This window comes from Limanda limanda, chromosome 20, assembly GCF_963576545.1.
Source record: "Limanda limanda chromosome 20, fLimLim1.1, whole genome shotgun sequence".
Classification (NCBI taxonomy): Eukaryota; Metazoa; Chordata; class Actinopteri; order Pleuronectiformes; family Pleuronectidae; genus Limanda; species Limanda limanda.
The window spans coordinates 5,391,330-5,407,833 of NC_083655.1; the positions used below are offsets into that span (position 1 = coordinate 5,391,330).

The 16,504-nt window shown below is 46.3% G+C and overlaps 1 protein-coding gene across 1 annotated transcript in view; it reads left to right on the forward strand.

The window, feature by feature from the left end:
* The window catches only part of map3k22 (mitogen-activated protein kinase kinase kinase 22), a 40,852-nt gene that overhangs the window by 20,941 nt on the left and 3,407 nt on the right, over nt 1-16,504 (forward strand). The window contains exons 6-17 of the mRNA XM_061094125.1: nt 1,680-1,779; nt 2,057-2,173; nt 2,541-2,655; nt 4,623-4,756; nt 5,645-5,718; nt 7,162-7,223; nt 9,430-9,501; nt 10,078-10,242; nt 11,963-12,111; nt 12,249-12,380; nt 13,364-13,493; nt 15,343-15,520. Coding sequence (XP_060950108.1) covers nt 1,680-1,779; nt 2,057-2,173; nt 2,541-2,655; nt 4,623-4,756; nt 5,645-5,718; nt 7,162-7,223; nt 9,430-9,501; nt 10,078-10,242; nt 11,963-12,111; nt 12,249-12,380; nt 13,364-13,493; nt 15,343-15,520 — 1,428 coding nt within the window. The remainder of the gene's footprint in view (nt 1-1,679; nt 1,780-2,056; nt 2,174-2,540; nt 2,656-4,622; nt 4,757-5,644; nt 5,719-7,161; nt 7,224-9,429; nt 9,502-10,077; nt 10,243-11,962; nt 12,112-12,248; nt 12,381-13,363; nt 13,494-15,342; nt 15,521-16,504) is intronic.

Here is a 16,504-nt window from a genome sequence, read left to right on the forward strand (position 1 = left end):
CGGCGCCCAGGCACCAGGGGGGTGCAAAATGATCACTTAGTGGCTGTCATGTCATCCATCTTTATTCACAGTATCGTGTCCACTTCGTCCCAAGTGGCGGTGTGACTTGCGTGTTCTATGGAAGCAGCGTCCGCAGCACTCGAGGCATTCGGAGTCCCTGAGTCAGGATAACAGTAATGTCTGTTCACAATGGAATCAAATTGGACGGCCTCTCTTTTCATTGGCAAGGGCTGAAGGTCTGGGGCAGGAAATACGAGCTGTGTCTCTCTCTTCCCCTGGCTCTGCCTCAGGGTCTCCTGCCAGAGAGTGAAGGAACGTAGCCAGACCTCTTCTTTTTTTCTCTGTGTGTATATAATTGTGATTGTGTTCACGAGAGAAAGAGAGCGTGTGCCGCGGCGTCGAGAGCATTTTACTCTGCAAATCTTCCTGTGACTGAGTGCGAGTCCAACTGCTTGCACGGAGGAAGGAAAGCCCTATCTTTTGGAGCAGCATCCTCATACCTCTCCTCCTCCACATCCCCCCCCCCAGCTCTTTATCAGACACATCATCAGCGAGTATAAACAGAGACGCAGAGCGTTTAGTTTTGCCGCTGCTCGCCTCTGATCTGCAGGCCTCCCTCTTCCCAGAATCCTCTCTCTCAAATGAGGGAACCAATGAGCAGTGATTAAGATAGGCAGAGCTTTGGCCTCTGATGAGGAAATGATGGGATAAAAAACAAGTCCTTTATCAGGATACTAAAAAGAGATGGTGGGCTGCAGATTTTTCAAAAGCTGAGAGGGAGGAGAAACAGATAGAAGAGAGAGGAGAAGAAATGTCAGGGAGAATCTCTCTCTCTCTTTGTCCGTTCCTTTATTTTCTCAGGCTGTCTCCTTTTATTTTCTCTCTCAGTCTGTAAATATCTCCGCGTCTCTGTATCTTTCACTCTGTCACTCTTTGAAAGAGGAGGGAAAGACACACATCCTGCTGCTTTTGCTGCCGCTCCAGATTTTTTCCCCTTTCCTCTCAGGAAGTTTCCCATCTGCCTTTGTGCCGGCTTAGTGGAGAGGCCCAGTGGTGTTGAAACAGTGTCCGATGCACACACTGATTGGGAAGCACACTCATGCATGGAGACTTTTGCAAACACACACGCAAACCATATATACACACACTGCAAACACTCGCTGATAAGGTCAGACTCGCACAGACAGACCAAGTGTGTATACTCACTCGTACACGTAGGCATACAGTAGATAAGAAGTTAATATACATCACAGGGGTTTACTCTGCACTGCTCTGTTTTCATCTCGTCTTGGCTGCTCGGCTCACTCCTCTCCTTGACCCACTTGACCCGTCCTTTTTTACCCTCGTTACCATGGAAACACTGAAATAAAATGGCGATTTCTTAGATGGTCATTCAACTTAAACATACTTTATAAAGACAATGGGCTCTAGAAAACCCAAAAGGTACAAAAAAAGAAAAAAACTGAGCATATTTTTCTACTGATCCATTTTACTTTGCATTGAGCTTGTCGATAAAATTATAAATAAGTAGTAAACTGTGAGGTTTCGGGGCGGCCAGCTGCTTATTTGGTCAAACTCACCTTGAGCTGAACCACTGAGTCTGTCTTTACGGAAGCTGCAGCTAAACGTGACCTTTTTACTGTCGACCTCTGACCCCGCTGACCTTCTCTGCCCCGCAGCATCATCCCGTTCCAGAGGCCGCTGAAGATCAAGGAGCTGATGCAGAAAGTGACCGAGGCCTTTGGCCAGCAGATGGACATGTTCTTTATGGAAAAAGAGGTAAAACTATAACTGGTCGAGATCGTTGACTTCTGTTATGAATCTGATTTGAACGGCACAAGTCGCTTATACTTTATCCTGGTTCCATTGCAACACATGTGTACATTGTTTAGCCTTTTCCCATCTGAATCACTGCAGCTAGATTAATGAGACTTTCGCATGACAACGAAACCAACATCCACAGTACGTCATGCGTGCACTTATGCATTTGCATGCCTTCGCTATGGAACAATGGGGAAGGAAAGGTCATGTGCTGTATGTTTTCGTGTCCTTTCAGTTGCTGCTGCCCCTGAAGACGCAGGAAGACCTGGACCAGGCGGTGCTGACGTTGAGCTGCAGCTCCGGGATCAACGGGCTGCTCAGGATACTGCTCAAGACTCCCAAGAACAACCATGTGAGTCTCTGACCATGTGCACTGTTCTGAGTCAATCATTCACTGAGCAGCATTTGTACCGACACGTACGATGCATGTCCTGCTGGCGTGGTGAGATCCAGTCTCTGAGCACTGTCATTGTGTGAATTGTTCCCATAACAACCATGAACAGAAACAGCTGAAACTTACTCACTTGTCCACAGACTTTACTCAGCTGCATGAAGTCATTGTCTTCTTTTAAAACCCTGTAACCTATGAGTTGGTCACATAGAGGAAACAAACTTCCTCCACCGTGAGCACGATGTAAATGGACAATGATGTAATTGCTTCCTTTTCTTATCCACTTCTCCACATTCTCCCCTACTTCCTATCTGGTTTTCCGCTCTAGTACCTACAGGTGAACAGCAGGGACAACCAGAGCGAGCTGAGATCATCACGGTCGCTGGGAGATTTGAAGGGCTCCCTGCTCAAGGGGTCGGAGAGGGTTCGCAAACACTCGACGGGTGAGCACAGAAACACACACAGAGATCCACTCTGATCTGAAGAGCTGTTTGACATAACTTCTACAAAACCACATTTTCGTATCAATCGGGGTAGAGAGCAGGGAGGCAGCAGGGTAAAATAGCAAAGCAGAATCCCGCTGATGTCAAGGTTCCCTGTTCTCCTGATTAAGCCTCAGGGGTGGCCTGTCGGTGTCAATTTACAACACAGAGTGAGGCCATTGTCATAGGAATGTTAATGGAAGGATGAGGGGCACGCTTCGTCCCAACAGAAAAATGCAAATTGGAGGTGAAAGTGACAACTTCATCAGACAGAGCGATGACGGGTCAGAGCAAGGACACGTTTCTCCTCTCATACCAAGCAGCTCTCGGCCTGAATCATCATCACATCATCATCCACCTCCATTAGTTTGAACTTTGATATTATTCTCGGAGCTGTCCCTTCAGAATAAAGATGCAGCAGGCGACCAGTTGGCTTAGTGTAAAGATTGTAAACAGAGGAAATGGCTGAAGCAACGGACTCAGACATTTCTAACACACAGATAATTTGTGCAGTTCATGTCTGAGAGCAGCATCACGCATTATGCATTTTTAGGTTTTTAGAGTGGATTATATTACTAGTTCTTGTTCGTGTGAAGATATTTTTGTTTCCCCATGTTTCCATATGGTTAGTTTAGCTAGCCAGCCTCATGTTTAACCTCAGGATATGAGAGTGGTTTCAATCTTCTCATCTAGCTCGTGCAAGAAATCTGAAAATGTCCGAAGCAACGGACTCAGACACTTCTAACATACAGATAATTTCTGGAGTTCATGTCTGAGAGCAGCATCACATATTATGCATGTTTAAGTTTAAGAGTGGATTATATTACTAGTTCTTGTTCGTGTGAAGATATTTTCGATTCCCCCATGTTTCCATATGGTTTAACCTCAGGATATGAGAGTGGTTTCAATCTTCTCATCTAGCTCGTGCAAGAAATCTGAAAATGTCCCACTATTCCTCTAAGACAGATAAAGGTCCTTTTCTTGTGTCTTCACGCTTCACGGCCGGATAACAACGGCACTCTCGGGTTCTGCTGTCCCTCCTGGTTGTTTGGTAACCCAGCACGAAGGTTTATTTCGCTCTGTGAGATGCTCCGCTCTCCCCCGATCGCCCAGGTCTGCATGTTTTTCCGCTCCCCCTTGTATCAGGTCTACCCAGAAAGGTCAACGTTTCAGTCGTACATCAACCTCACGACGCGGCGCACAAACGACCCGCTTCCGCGTCGCATTTGCATTTTCGCATTGGCAGCCGAAAAAACACTTTATGATCGCTGTCGGCGCCAATCTTTTCTCACAAAGATCCATTAACATCAGTGCTGTCACCATCCCGGCTCGTATAAATTGTATAGAGTTACTCGCCCGCTGTCACTTTCCCGCTCGCCCCAAACTGCGAGTCGGGGGAAGGAGGGAGTGTGGTGGCAGATGAAAGGTGACAGGAGAGCGGTCACAGTGGATGGTTGAGTGAAGATGTGATGTGCGCCCGGGTTCCTCGGTGACGTACAGCAGCGGGAGGGGAGGAGAGGAGAGGATGGAGGGAGGGAACCGGGCAGAAAAACACAAGAGTTTTGGCTTTTAGTCAAAATACAATTTTCTCCGATATTTTGACACGTCTCAGCGCCCTGTCCCCGTCGTCTCCCTGCCAGTGCACTCGCTGACAGTCCGACTTTCAGCAGCTCGTCGTGCTGCGTCAAGGACGAGCGCTCGGTCTCCGTTACAGCTCGGCCGGGGGGGGGCGTTTGTCACAGTAATTGAGGTTAAAGGTGCCGACAGTGTGGTTTAGTAAGTCATCTTTCGTACTGTAATCGTGTGCCCATGAATAACACCGTGGCACCATTTTCTCTCCTCTTCCCCTTTTTTGTTCTCCTCCAACTCGCTGCTTCCTGTTCCTCCTTTCCTGGTTTCTCTCTTTCAAATCTGTCCCATCTTCCCAGGCTCCCTCCACACAGGTCGGACGTCCCCCCCGCCGGGCAGCGTCCCAGAGGAGCAGCAGCAGATCGCCCGCCAGGGCTCTTACACCAGCATCCACAGTGAAGGGGAGTTCATCCCCGAGACCCTGGACCGGAATGTAAGAGCCTGAAAAAAAGAAAAAGCCTCAATATTAAACCATGCTCTGGATAAACAGAGGGGGTTTAATATAAAATAAAATGTTCATGTAATCAATGGTCTTGTACACTGAACTTAAACGTATTAACAACCCACACTAGGGGTCTGTATGAATGTGCTATATCTTCAGCCGCAGCTGCTGCACAGTAATGACTTTCTGGTTTGGCTGCTCTGAAAACAGAGTTTTGATTTCTTTCCTCTGTTGGACTCATTTGAAGGAAACCCGCTCTGCTCTGCTCTGCAGTGACTTTGTTTGCATCTGACTTGTCCATTATTTTTTTAACTGGGGCATCTCCAGAGAGTCGTGCTTGTCATGGCCACTCACCAAAGAGCCAAAGCAGAGAATGGTCATTTATTTTCAGACCTTTTGGCCCGAGTGAGTCTCCTTTGGTTAACTGCATTGAGGCATTTTAAAAGAGAAGTTGTTTTCTGTCATATGTTGATTTGTATTGCACATTGTATATAAAGATTGAGGCCATCCCCAGATCCTTACTGCACAGACTTCAAATGCACAAGATGAAGTGGACATATTTTAGCTGAATTTCTGGATTTTGGGAGTATCTTTTATTACAATCTGTGTCATAGCACAACAAATGGGAAAATGTAATCCTCCAAGACCATGAATCTGAAGTTATTATCATTAGTGGTAGTAGTTCTATCAGTAGCTGCAGAAGCTGCTGCTCTGGGAAAATGTAATATGACACTGTCCATGACGTACAGGACTTATTTCCCTCCACTAACATATATCACACTGTAGTACACACTACTCCACCTGCACTGCTTTATAATCTACCCCAGATGATTGCATGCTCTCTGACACTTGATCCCTGTGTGTTATTATACCTGTCAGATGCTGGATCCCTTTGGGAGCGCAGACAATTCACTGTCAAACAGCTGTCAATCAATAGACCAGGCACTGGACAGGTGAGTCACCATGAAGCATGTGTGTGTCTGTGTGTGTGTGTGTGTCTGTTTCTGTGTGTGTCTGTTTCTGTGTGTGTCTGTGTGTTGTTAACCTTGTTTGTGTGGTTATTATTTGGGAATTACCCTATTTTACTGACATTATCTGCAGTGATGTTAGACTTGGTTTGGTGCCTGTTCACAATTGGAGCATGTGGTCAGTGTGTAGGTTGCACGCACGCACACACACACACACACACACACACACACACACACACACACACACACACACACACACACACACACACACACACACACACTCGCACTCGCACTCTCACACTCACACTCACACTCACACGCACGCACGCACGCACACACACACACACACACACACACACACACGCACTCGCACACGCACACGCACACGCACTCGCACTGACACACACACACACACACACACACACACACACACACACACACACACACACACACACACACACACACACACACTCGCACTCGCACTCTCACACTCACACTCACACTCACACGCACGCACGCACGCACACACACACACACACACACACACACACACGCACTCGCACACGCACACGCACACGCACTCGCACTGACACACACACACACACACACACACACACTCGCGCTCGCGCACACGCACACGCACACAGAAGCAACCCGAGGGTCTCAGTGGAGCTTGTAAATGGTGTTAAAGGCCGGCAGAGCTGCATGACCCTGCCTTGGCTGCCTTTGTGGAAAAGGAATCAGGTCACTTTGCTGTTTCCATAGCGACAAAACTCTTATCTGGACGCCTGGATTCCTCCGTTATCATGAGAAAGAGAGAGAGAGAAGCAGAGACTGAGTGGGAGATGTGAAAGAGAGAGCAGGAAGATGCTTGGTAGAGGCAAGAAAAAAAAAGTGGTGAACGAGTGAGAGTGAAGTGGAAGAGTGAAAAGAGGGAATATTTATCAAAAGGAAAAGAAAAGTGAGCAAGGTTGAGAGAGAGAGAGAGAGAGAGAGAGAGAGAGAGAGAGAGAAGGACGGAAGCAGCTCTACCTGCACGAGGCTTATCTGGGCTCCAGGCTGCAGAACAATGGCAGGAAACGAGTGCATGGAACTTTTCCCTGCGAGCGGGCATGCGTGCCCCTTATCCAGGGTCTCGTGGCCCCACGCCGCCCTGCGCTCCACAGAGACGTCACTCTGTGGTCGGGTCGTCGGGGCAGGGCGCTCCACAGACGGCCAGGGGGAGTGGGGGAGTGGGTGGGGGGGTGGTTGGATGTACATCGTCCACATTCGGGCCATAAAATTAAAGCTTCGCAGCAAGTTCAGCACCTCAAACCTCACTTTCACTTTCCCATTGTTGCACCAACGCGTTTATCAACTTTCAGCTTATCTTTATCTAATTCAGTAACAATCCTTCCCCCCCCCCCCTTTGTTCTCTTGTCATTTCAGCCCTCCGTTCTCACAGAACAACCGTGACAATAATTACCTAAACCTCAACTACGAATACAAAGGTAAGAAAAAGAGAAATCCACAGCACTTCTAAACAGTTAATCCTCACTGTCGTGTTAGTCGACATCTCAAACACTACAGGGAAGATAAAGGGGGGGGGGGGGGGTGGGGGTAAAGAACTTCCTGGTTTTTCAGAAAGTTTTCATCTGTTCGTACTTTTTTGGTTCTGTGGTGATTTAAAGCCGCACAATCTGTTCCTCAGAAACAGAAAGGAAGCTCTGTTCCTGTAGCTGCTGGTTACGTCAAATGTTTCTCCATCGACAGATTACTAAGAGGAGGGAGATGATATTTGACAGTTTTATCTTGTATACTTAAAATATTTTAATATTTAAAGATAAAAAATGTAACATGAGTCATTCTGGTTTAATCCAAGTACAAGCGAGTTAAAATCTTAATATCAGAATTTTCACTCATTCCCTTCAGGTATAGTTTCTAATCATTTTTACTTACCACAAGTACTATTGTATTCTATATCATGTGTTGTCTTCTTTTCCTTTTTGGCAGTATTGGGCTTCTGCAAAAATCTAACGTAAAGTACGAGGATGATAGTAAACACAAGCACACTTACACTTAATATGTTTTTGTGTCTTGGGGGGAGATTGCATTGTACAATTTGAAACACTAATGCACAGTTGGAACTTTTATGCTGTTTTCAGACTAAACACACATAAATTTTAACTACTCCAACGACTTTTATAAAACTTTGAAACATTACCTCATCCGTGAACATGATTTGTGCCACGAGTTGCGCAAAGCAGATTGTAACCGATAATCGACAACAGCTCCGATGATCCCACACTGCTTCACAACATCATCAAACTATGTCTTTTGTTATTGTTTTGATTGAGACACTCATAGTGACAAAGTTAGACTTTGTACGTTTGACATACAGATACTTAAAGATATTTAATGTTTTACTGAAGGTATTCTTTTTACATCTGATGAGGAAGTAAGATGAGTGTGATAGTATCATAACTTTTGCTGCGTCACATTCCACTCGTTCTCTTCTTTATCGACTTTCCCCATCTTCTTTTTCATCTTTTGTGTCTCCAACCCTTGCTCTCCTTCCTCTTCGTCTGGTTCCAGTCCCTAGCACATTTCTGGTTGCCTCTCTTTTATCATGATCCCCCCCCCCCCACTCTCTCTCTCTCTCTCTCACTCTCTCTCCATCCGCTCGTCCCTCGATGCCCCCTGCTAGTCTATTCCTCGTCCCCGGGGTCCCTGTTTGTCCCCTTTTCCTTCAGAACCCAGATCAAATAGAGCAGGAAGGCAGATAACGCCGCACTAATCCTGGTGAACAGTGGAGCCGCCGCAGCTCTCCCAATCTGCTCTTCCTCCATCTTCTTCCTCGTGCTTCATCCCAACGCTGTAAATTAAGAAATGGGAGTGCTACACCGACTGGGAGTATGGGAGCTTGGTGTAGCTGCAGCAGCGGTGCTCGAGGACTCGTTTGAGCACGCATGCACGCACATGCCTACACACACACACACACACACACACACACACACACACACACGCTCTCCCCTCCCTGGTGTAGAGCTGTGTGGCCCTTCCTGCTGAGGGCTACAGTATTTGTTTACCATTCCCTATGAGTAGATTTTTCCTCTCCATCCCGCACTGCCAAACACAAAAAATAACTCCCGTCTCCATGGGATACGGCCACAAAAACAGCGCGAGGGGAGGCAGTCATCTCACAGAACAGCTGTTTTCAATTGCGAGTGGCTCCGCTGCTCTCCATTCAGTGTGTGTGTGTGTGTGTGTGTGTGTGTGTGTGTGTGTGTGTGTGAGGGAGAGAGAGAGTGTCAGCCCTGGCCTACGTCAGCAGTGCTCCCCACCTGCCTTCACTTACTGCTCCGCTGGGGTTGAGAGCTGAGGCTAAGCTCGTGCACATGAGCTGTTTCCAGCGTCTCTCTGGGCTGCAGCGAGCCGATGCAACCGCTCGGTTCAGCGTGTGAAAACCCGTCTTCCCGACTTTGATTTGGGCCAAAGCAAACTCAGTGTCTGCCACATGTGATAAGTTCATGAAAGAATTTACTTCTGTCATAGCACTCGTTGGTGCACGCGTCTCAACCCTGCATTATTGAGTCTGTAAAACAACAACACACGGCTGTAAACTGAGAAGTACAGTGACTACAAACTGTGATGTGAGCTGCTGAGTCTTCGCTCGCCTCCCTAACCGACTGCTCTGCCTCACTGCTCCCTCTCCAGGTCGCCACGGGAAGGGGGGGACTTTCCCTCGCCAGTTCCAGTTGCCAAATCGCAGCAAGGATTACGGAGACCGTAAGAAACAACAACAACACACCACTGTCACACAGATTAAACTGATATGTTGCTATGGTTCAACACGGGGCAACACAGACACACACACACACACATCAGGTTTTCTTAACCTCACAAACATAATACAGGATTGTATTCGTCTCAGGGCCTCCTCTTCACATTCTACTTCCAGATCATTGTTTGATATCGTTGACCCCTTTGACTTTTACTTTCGCGCCCTCTGTAGATGTGGTACACAAAGTGCTGGCTTGCTGTTTCAGGCAGCTGCTAGTAATTGCTTACTCAGAGGCTAACCTTGGCTAGCAATGATTTACGTTTCCCTGTGGTGAACCCAAACTTGTATAAAAACACAGCGCCCTGCTTCCTGTCTGAGGGGAAGTGGGACGGAGTGGCGAGAGGCACTCTTGCTCTCGCTGGCCCCGAGTCTCGGCCGAGAGCTCCGTCAATGCACGGCACCTGTAGAGCAACCGGGAGAAAAACTGTTAAAAACAAATCACAGAAACGACAAAAGATGCAGTGGCCAGTGCTTGTAAAGTCCTTAATGTGTCTCCTCTTTCTGTACGTGTGTGTCTGCAGGTCGCAGGACGCTTCCCCGGAGCTTCATGCCACAGGAGAACCTGTTTCAGCTGGTTCCCTCCAGTCGCACACGCAGTTATAACGGAGACAGCACGCTGCAGTACAGCGACCTGCGCTCGCTGGGCCGCACCTCCGACAAGAGCTGCCAGCTCGGCACGGCCAAGTGTGAGTAGAGCAATCCTTTGAAACGCACGGACGGGAAGGAGAATTTAAAGAGAAGGAGCGGGAAGGAGAAATGAAAACACACAAACACTTTTGCATAAACTGCGTCTCTGGGCCTTTTGTTGCGGAGCGTTGTTGTGTTTGTCTGGTTCCTGTGGATAATCCCACGCATTGAACCCAGAGAGGAACAGTTCAGAGGAGTTTAGAGTTTCTACTGCAGTGCACTCAGGATTTATGTGTATTTACAACCAGAATCAGAATCAGAATCAGAAGTATTTTATTGCCAAGTACGTTCACACATACAAGTAATTTGCTCTGGTTATTGGTGCAAACAATGAACATAGAAACATAAAAACGCAATAAATACAACATACATAGGAGAGCAATAAAAAATGAGAAACCAGTATATATTTACTCACTGTTTACTTCTTATTTACTCACTTTTTACCAATATTTATACAAAGTAACATTTATTTTGAGATAAACATTTTCCAACTGTATTCTTTTTGCATGTACTAGTATGTTTTTATGAACATGTGCAGCGTTTTGTAACACATTCCCCCTGGAAGTAATAAATCTATCAAAACGTGGCAGGGGCTGAAAGCTGGCAAGGAATAGTTGAGTTGGATAATCAGATATGTAATCTCAGTCAGATTCGAGGGATTTTTTTTTTTTTAAAGCTTTATTTGAGGTATTTTACCTTTAATGACAGGACAGGAAGAGTGAAATGGGGAGAAAAGGCAGGGAAGACATGAAGCAAAGGGCCGGGTCAGAGTCGAACCTGCGGCTGCTGCAGGAGGGTTTAAAAGTAAAAAAGTATTGATGCTATAAACATTTAAATGATTCGTTGAAAAGCATCCAGGGACATAAAGAAAAAAAGGAAAGTAGATGTGCAACAAAATTACAAAACCACTCAGACAGGGAATAAAGAAAAGAGACAGTGAAAAGTGTGGTGAGAGGGGTGTTGTTATTTGAAGTCAAACCTTGTAATGTCTGGACTTTTTAATGTTTTATGTCAGAATGGGTCAAACCAAAACAAGGATTTCCAGTAAATACTCTGTCAAACATGTTTTAGTGGTTTAGTAGACAGAGTATACGTAAGAGGGAGCAGAATGCTCATCAGCTCTGTACGTCGTACCCGATAGAATCCCCCTCTTATCATCCAGAATGAGCTGTGTCACACACGCACTCTTCACATCTGTGCTCCTTCAACGTACGGCTGCCGTCTGCCCAGAAACTGTCTCTGTCACGAAAGGAAAGCTCCGCTCCGCCGTCTGCGGTGGACGTGTCAGTTCAGTGTCCCTCTCACCCACACACCATCCAAACCGTCTAACCCGGCGGCCACAGAGAAGCCTGTTAATACCAGGGCAAAGTCTCAGAGTCTGGGCCTGTGAAGATGAGAGTTGCTCAGATGATTCTTTCTGGGGTTTGACATCTTTTCTCCAGGCTGAACGTGGTTTGACTCATATATCTGGGGTTTCCCACTCTGAGAGAGGGTCTGCGGTGGGAATTATTTAACGCCTCTGCACAGATTTGACGTCTGGTCTCGGTGAAGTTGCTGTTCGAGTTACAATCTGGGTCTTGTGGCGGATTTGGACGCATGCTTCAGACTTAATGTTTGCTCAAATCAGTATATCACAGTGGATCTGGCGGCCCTGAGGGAGCTTAGCAAGAAAAAGGAATTACGGGTGGATTTTCATCATGTGGTGTTTTGTGTCTGCAGCACCGCGGGCGCCAGTCAACTGGCGACAAGGAAAGCTGCTGGGCCGCGGGGCGTTCGGGGAGGTCTACCTCTGCTACGACGCCGACGCGGGACACGAGCTCGCCGCCAAGCAGGTGCCGTTCGATCCGGACTGTCGGGAAACCAGCAAGGTGAGAGAGAACAGCCCACATCTGGAAGAAGTGACACTCTGCTTGCATTTTTAGGACATAAAACAGGGTTCAGATTAAAGTTGAAGTCTGATTTTCTAGATTCAAACCCTTGTTCCTGTGTCTCTTCTTCTCTGCAGGAGGTGAATGCTCTGGAGTGCGAGATTCAGCTGCTGAAGAATCTGCACCATGAGCGGATCGTTCAGTACTACGGTTGTCTTCGGGACCTGGAGCAGAGAAAACTCACCATATTTGTCGAGTTTATGCCCGGGGTGCGTATTCTGTGTTTAAATATATTAAAGTCACACATTGTCGTGCGGAAAGTTTAATTGAGCTGCACTAACGTGTAAAAGTTGTCGAATGTCGAATTGTGTTGTAGCCGTTTTGGCTGTGGAGATAGGTGCACAGACATTGTAAGACAAACATCAAATCAAACCCATACCAGCCACATCTGCTCAAAACCCAATTCTGAAATGTCACCAGCTGTCAACAAACACCTCGGTGGTTGTTGTCAGCAGAACTGCTCAGTTTATGAGATCATTTTCTCGCTAAATGAGCGCCTTAATGAGCTGCTGTCGCCTGTGGACCCGCAGCCTGTTTTTAATATTGACTAGGCTGTCTTGTTTTTTTTTTCTGAGTGGCATTGAGTGTCTTAGTCACACATTGTCTGGAAATTGGAAATGTTTATGTTTTCACCCGAGTCCTGGCAGGAGCGAGAGAGTAGGTGACAAAGCCAAGAGTTTGTGTGTGCACCGCTGTGGCCAGCCGATAACACTTTAGAGGCCTGGGGGGGGGGGGGCAAGCAGAGATGTTGAGGTGTCTTGTTGACAGCTGAAACTGAAGAGGGAGTTTTTTTAGTTTTTTTTTCGCTGCTCAAGTCCAAAAGTGCGTCACAGGTGTTACTGGATCAGGTCGTTTTCCTTGCGAGGAAATGAAAACAGGAAATGAAAGGAAATGCAGGACGTCGAAGGTGCTTGGACTCAGAATCGAGCGAGTTTCTTTCAGCGCGTTGCGTGTTTATATTCTCGCTGTTTGTGCTTAAAACTTGGCTCACAGGCGTCTTTTCCCAAATGAAACAAAATAAATCAGTCTCAGCTGGAACAACCTCATTCTCCGTAGAATTAAACCAGAACTGCTTCTCTTCCATCGCTCACAGAGCTTAAAAAAACACACACTGTAAAGACAATCAAAGCTTTTGTTAACCTTCCTGAGCTCGACTTTCTCACTGACTTTCTGTTTCTCTCTGTCTCCTCAGGGCTCAATAAAGGACCAACTCAAAGCCTATGGGGCACTGACGGAGAAGGTGACGAGGAGATACACCAGACAGATCCTCCAAGGAGTCTCCTACCTGCACAGCAACATGATTGTACACAGAGACATTAAAGGTGAGTGAAAGGTCACAATAAGAAGAACCTTCAGAAAAGGATATACTCCCACCCTGAACTGAAACCACATTTAAATTCAGCAGATCCACCAGATTTTTTATTTTCATCAAGAACCATGAATTATTCTCTGAGGAATCAATCTCATAATGTTAAAGAAAGTGAAAAAATATTCCTGGATCTGCCCCCTGATCCAGATCCACACTAAAATGTAATGGGTTCTTCCCTGACCCTTACCGCATCCGTCCACCATTAGAAGAACATTAATAACCGTCCTGAGTGATCTGATCACAAGTGGTCGGACCTAAGTTCTGGACCGGACGCACCCAGCTCCGTCCTGAGACTCGATCACTCAGACCACATTAGGAAGTGGTCTGGGGCGCATGGGGCCACAGTATGAGCAGATCTGCAGCTCTATCCTGACTCCACTCTCTTGCTCTCTATCCCTCGCTGACGCCGACTCAAATATTATCATCAACATCTTCATTTAGTGTTTGTGAACACAAATGACGCACATGATTATTTGCATATAGAGCAGGGAAGTGGGATCTGATCACCAGTGGTCACAGGAGACACATTCAGGACACATTTTAATGCCAGAAGTAGCAGACGGACTTGACGCAGATCTCTCAGGACGTCTGATTTGTAACCAGCACACACCCACACAACAGGAAATGAGAAGTCTCGATGCTTCATATTGCAATGACCAGTTCTGAGAAAACTACAGGTTCATTCATTTAACTCTCGGTGACATTTCCTCATTTGGGTTTTCATCATCTACAGTCAGTCTGGAAAAAAAAAAGTGCTATTTTGAACTCCCCTTTGAGGTATTTTAGGCTTCGTGCTGGTGAAATCAGCCGGTCTAAAAATGTTCATCAGCGGATGGAAAGGCTTTAGTCTGGGAGTCACCGCTTGGTTCAGCCACGGCCGACAGGAGGGAAATATACTGACTGGTGGGGAAAAGTACAGCAGGTCTCACAGGACAGAGCTGGCCTCTAAGGGCTCATACGTGGGTGGGATCATCTTCCTCTTACAAATGCTCTTCGTGTGTAATTTATGTTGCGTGCTCGTCTCACCTCACAAGAGCTGCTCTGTATGGAGTAAAAGAACTGTCAGCACATGTGGTTTGAGAGCTTGGCATCGCAGCCGCGACGTTAGACTGTAAAGTGTCTGTGAATGCAACGATCCCGAGAGCCAAAGTTCACATGATTTATTAGAAAGTCTCCCGTTCTCACAACAAATGAACAGGCAGTGGAAACATGTGATTTGAAGAAGTGAAGAGTTGAGGGCTGCAGTTTTTTCTTTTAAATCTGGATCTCCTCTCTTCACCCCTCTGTCCTGCACGGGGTGAGGAGTGAGCGGCGGAACTTAGTCACTGATCAAACAGCGTCTGCAGGAAATGGGAAAGACGCAGCTCCGTGTTGGAAAGCTACTGAGGAGGGAGGCAGGAGAAAGTTTGGGCTTTGATCAGTGCAGAGCAAAGTGTTTACTCAGCGTTTTTATTTACCACTTGGTGTAAATCAGAGGGAAAAGTGAAAGAAGGGTAAACTTCGGTGTTTGTAGAGTTGAGTCAGCGGAGGGCTTACAAGAAGTTTGCTAAAAGGTGTAATTTAGCATTTTAAAAATTAGTCTCCCAGAGTTCCGTCCGCCCACACTTGTCAAACCCATCGGAAAAGTTAACTTTCCTCCGTCTGTCCGTTAAAGTGCTGGCACGGGCACTTTGTAACCACACCGTAATGGCCAGCTACATTTATAGAACCTCCGAACCGTCATGGGTAACCCTTAAAGGATATTGACGGCACCCGGGAGACTCCTCAATAACTCTGAGCGGAACTTTGTGTCGTACCACCAGGTGCTAACATCCTGAGAGACTCCACGGGGAACGTGAAGCTGGGAGACTTTGGAGCCAGCAAACGCATCCAGACCATCTGCATGTCTGGTACAGGGATCAAGTCCGTCACTGGCACCCCCTACTGGATGAGCCCGGAAGTCATCAACGGGGAGGGGTACGGCCGGAAAGCTGATGTCTGGTAAGGAACGGAGCCGTGACGAGGCCCGAAGGGGACGTTAGACTGTTGAGGCAGAAAAAAACACACAGTAAAAGTATTTCTACTTTTGGGTGGCAAGGCGATAAACTCAGTGGGAACAGTGGTGGAGGTTTTTATGTGAGCGAATAACTTTAAACACGTCAATTCAGGGCAGAGGTGAATAAATCAACACGAGCTACAGTAAAATAAAGTGTAAATCCAAAAGAAATAGCATACATTATTATTTTTAGTGCATTTCAGCTGTTAAAGAAGTGTGAATTGTTGGCACTTTATTGGAATGCTACATCTACAAAGGGACACATGAATATGAACATGTAATATGAACAGGGTTGCAAAATTCCAGGAATATTCAAAGTTGGAAACTTTCCATGGGAATTAACGGGAATATACGGGAATTAACGGGAATAAGCGGGAATATACGGGAATATACGGGAATTAAGGGGAATAAACTGGAAATGTTGTGGGTAATTTATACTAACTGTATTTACCTTGTCATATACAGACATAAATATAAACATTTTGTTTTGTCATAGGCTGATTTGAGCCCTGAGGAAACTTTGGGCACTTGACTATATGCTTCTGCATCGTTGTGTCATTCTTAACATAGGTCTTTGCACAGTATTTGCAAATGTACACAGCCTTTCCTTCTACATTGGATGGGGTGAAATGTCTCCACACATGAGATAGTGCACATGGCATTGTTCTGTAGAATAAGATGAGAAAAAAGTTTGTAAAAAAACACTAATGCCAGAGATATAAATAGTTAGCCAAACAATTGGAATCGTCTGTAAACATATTTTACAATTGATGTATATATGAATGGAAATAGGCTAGATGAACAGATGAACAATCCTCAATCAGCATGCTAATATATTTTCCCAGTAATATCATGGAAACTTACCTGACTAGTCCAGGGAAAACTTTCCGGAAACTTCTCTACCTTCTCTGCCCCTTTGCAACCCTAAA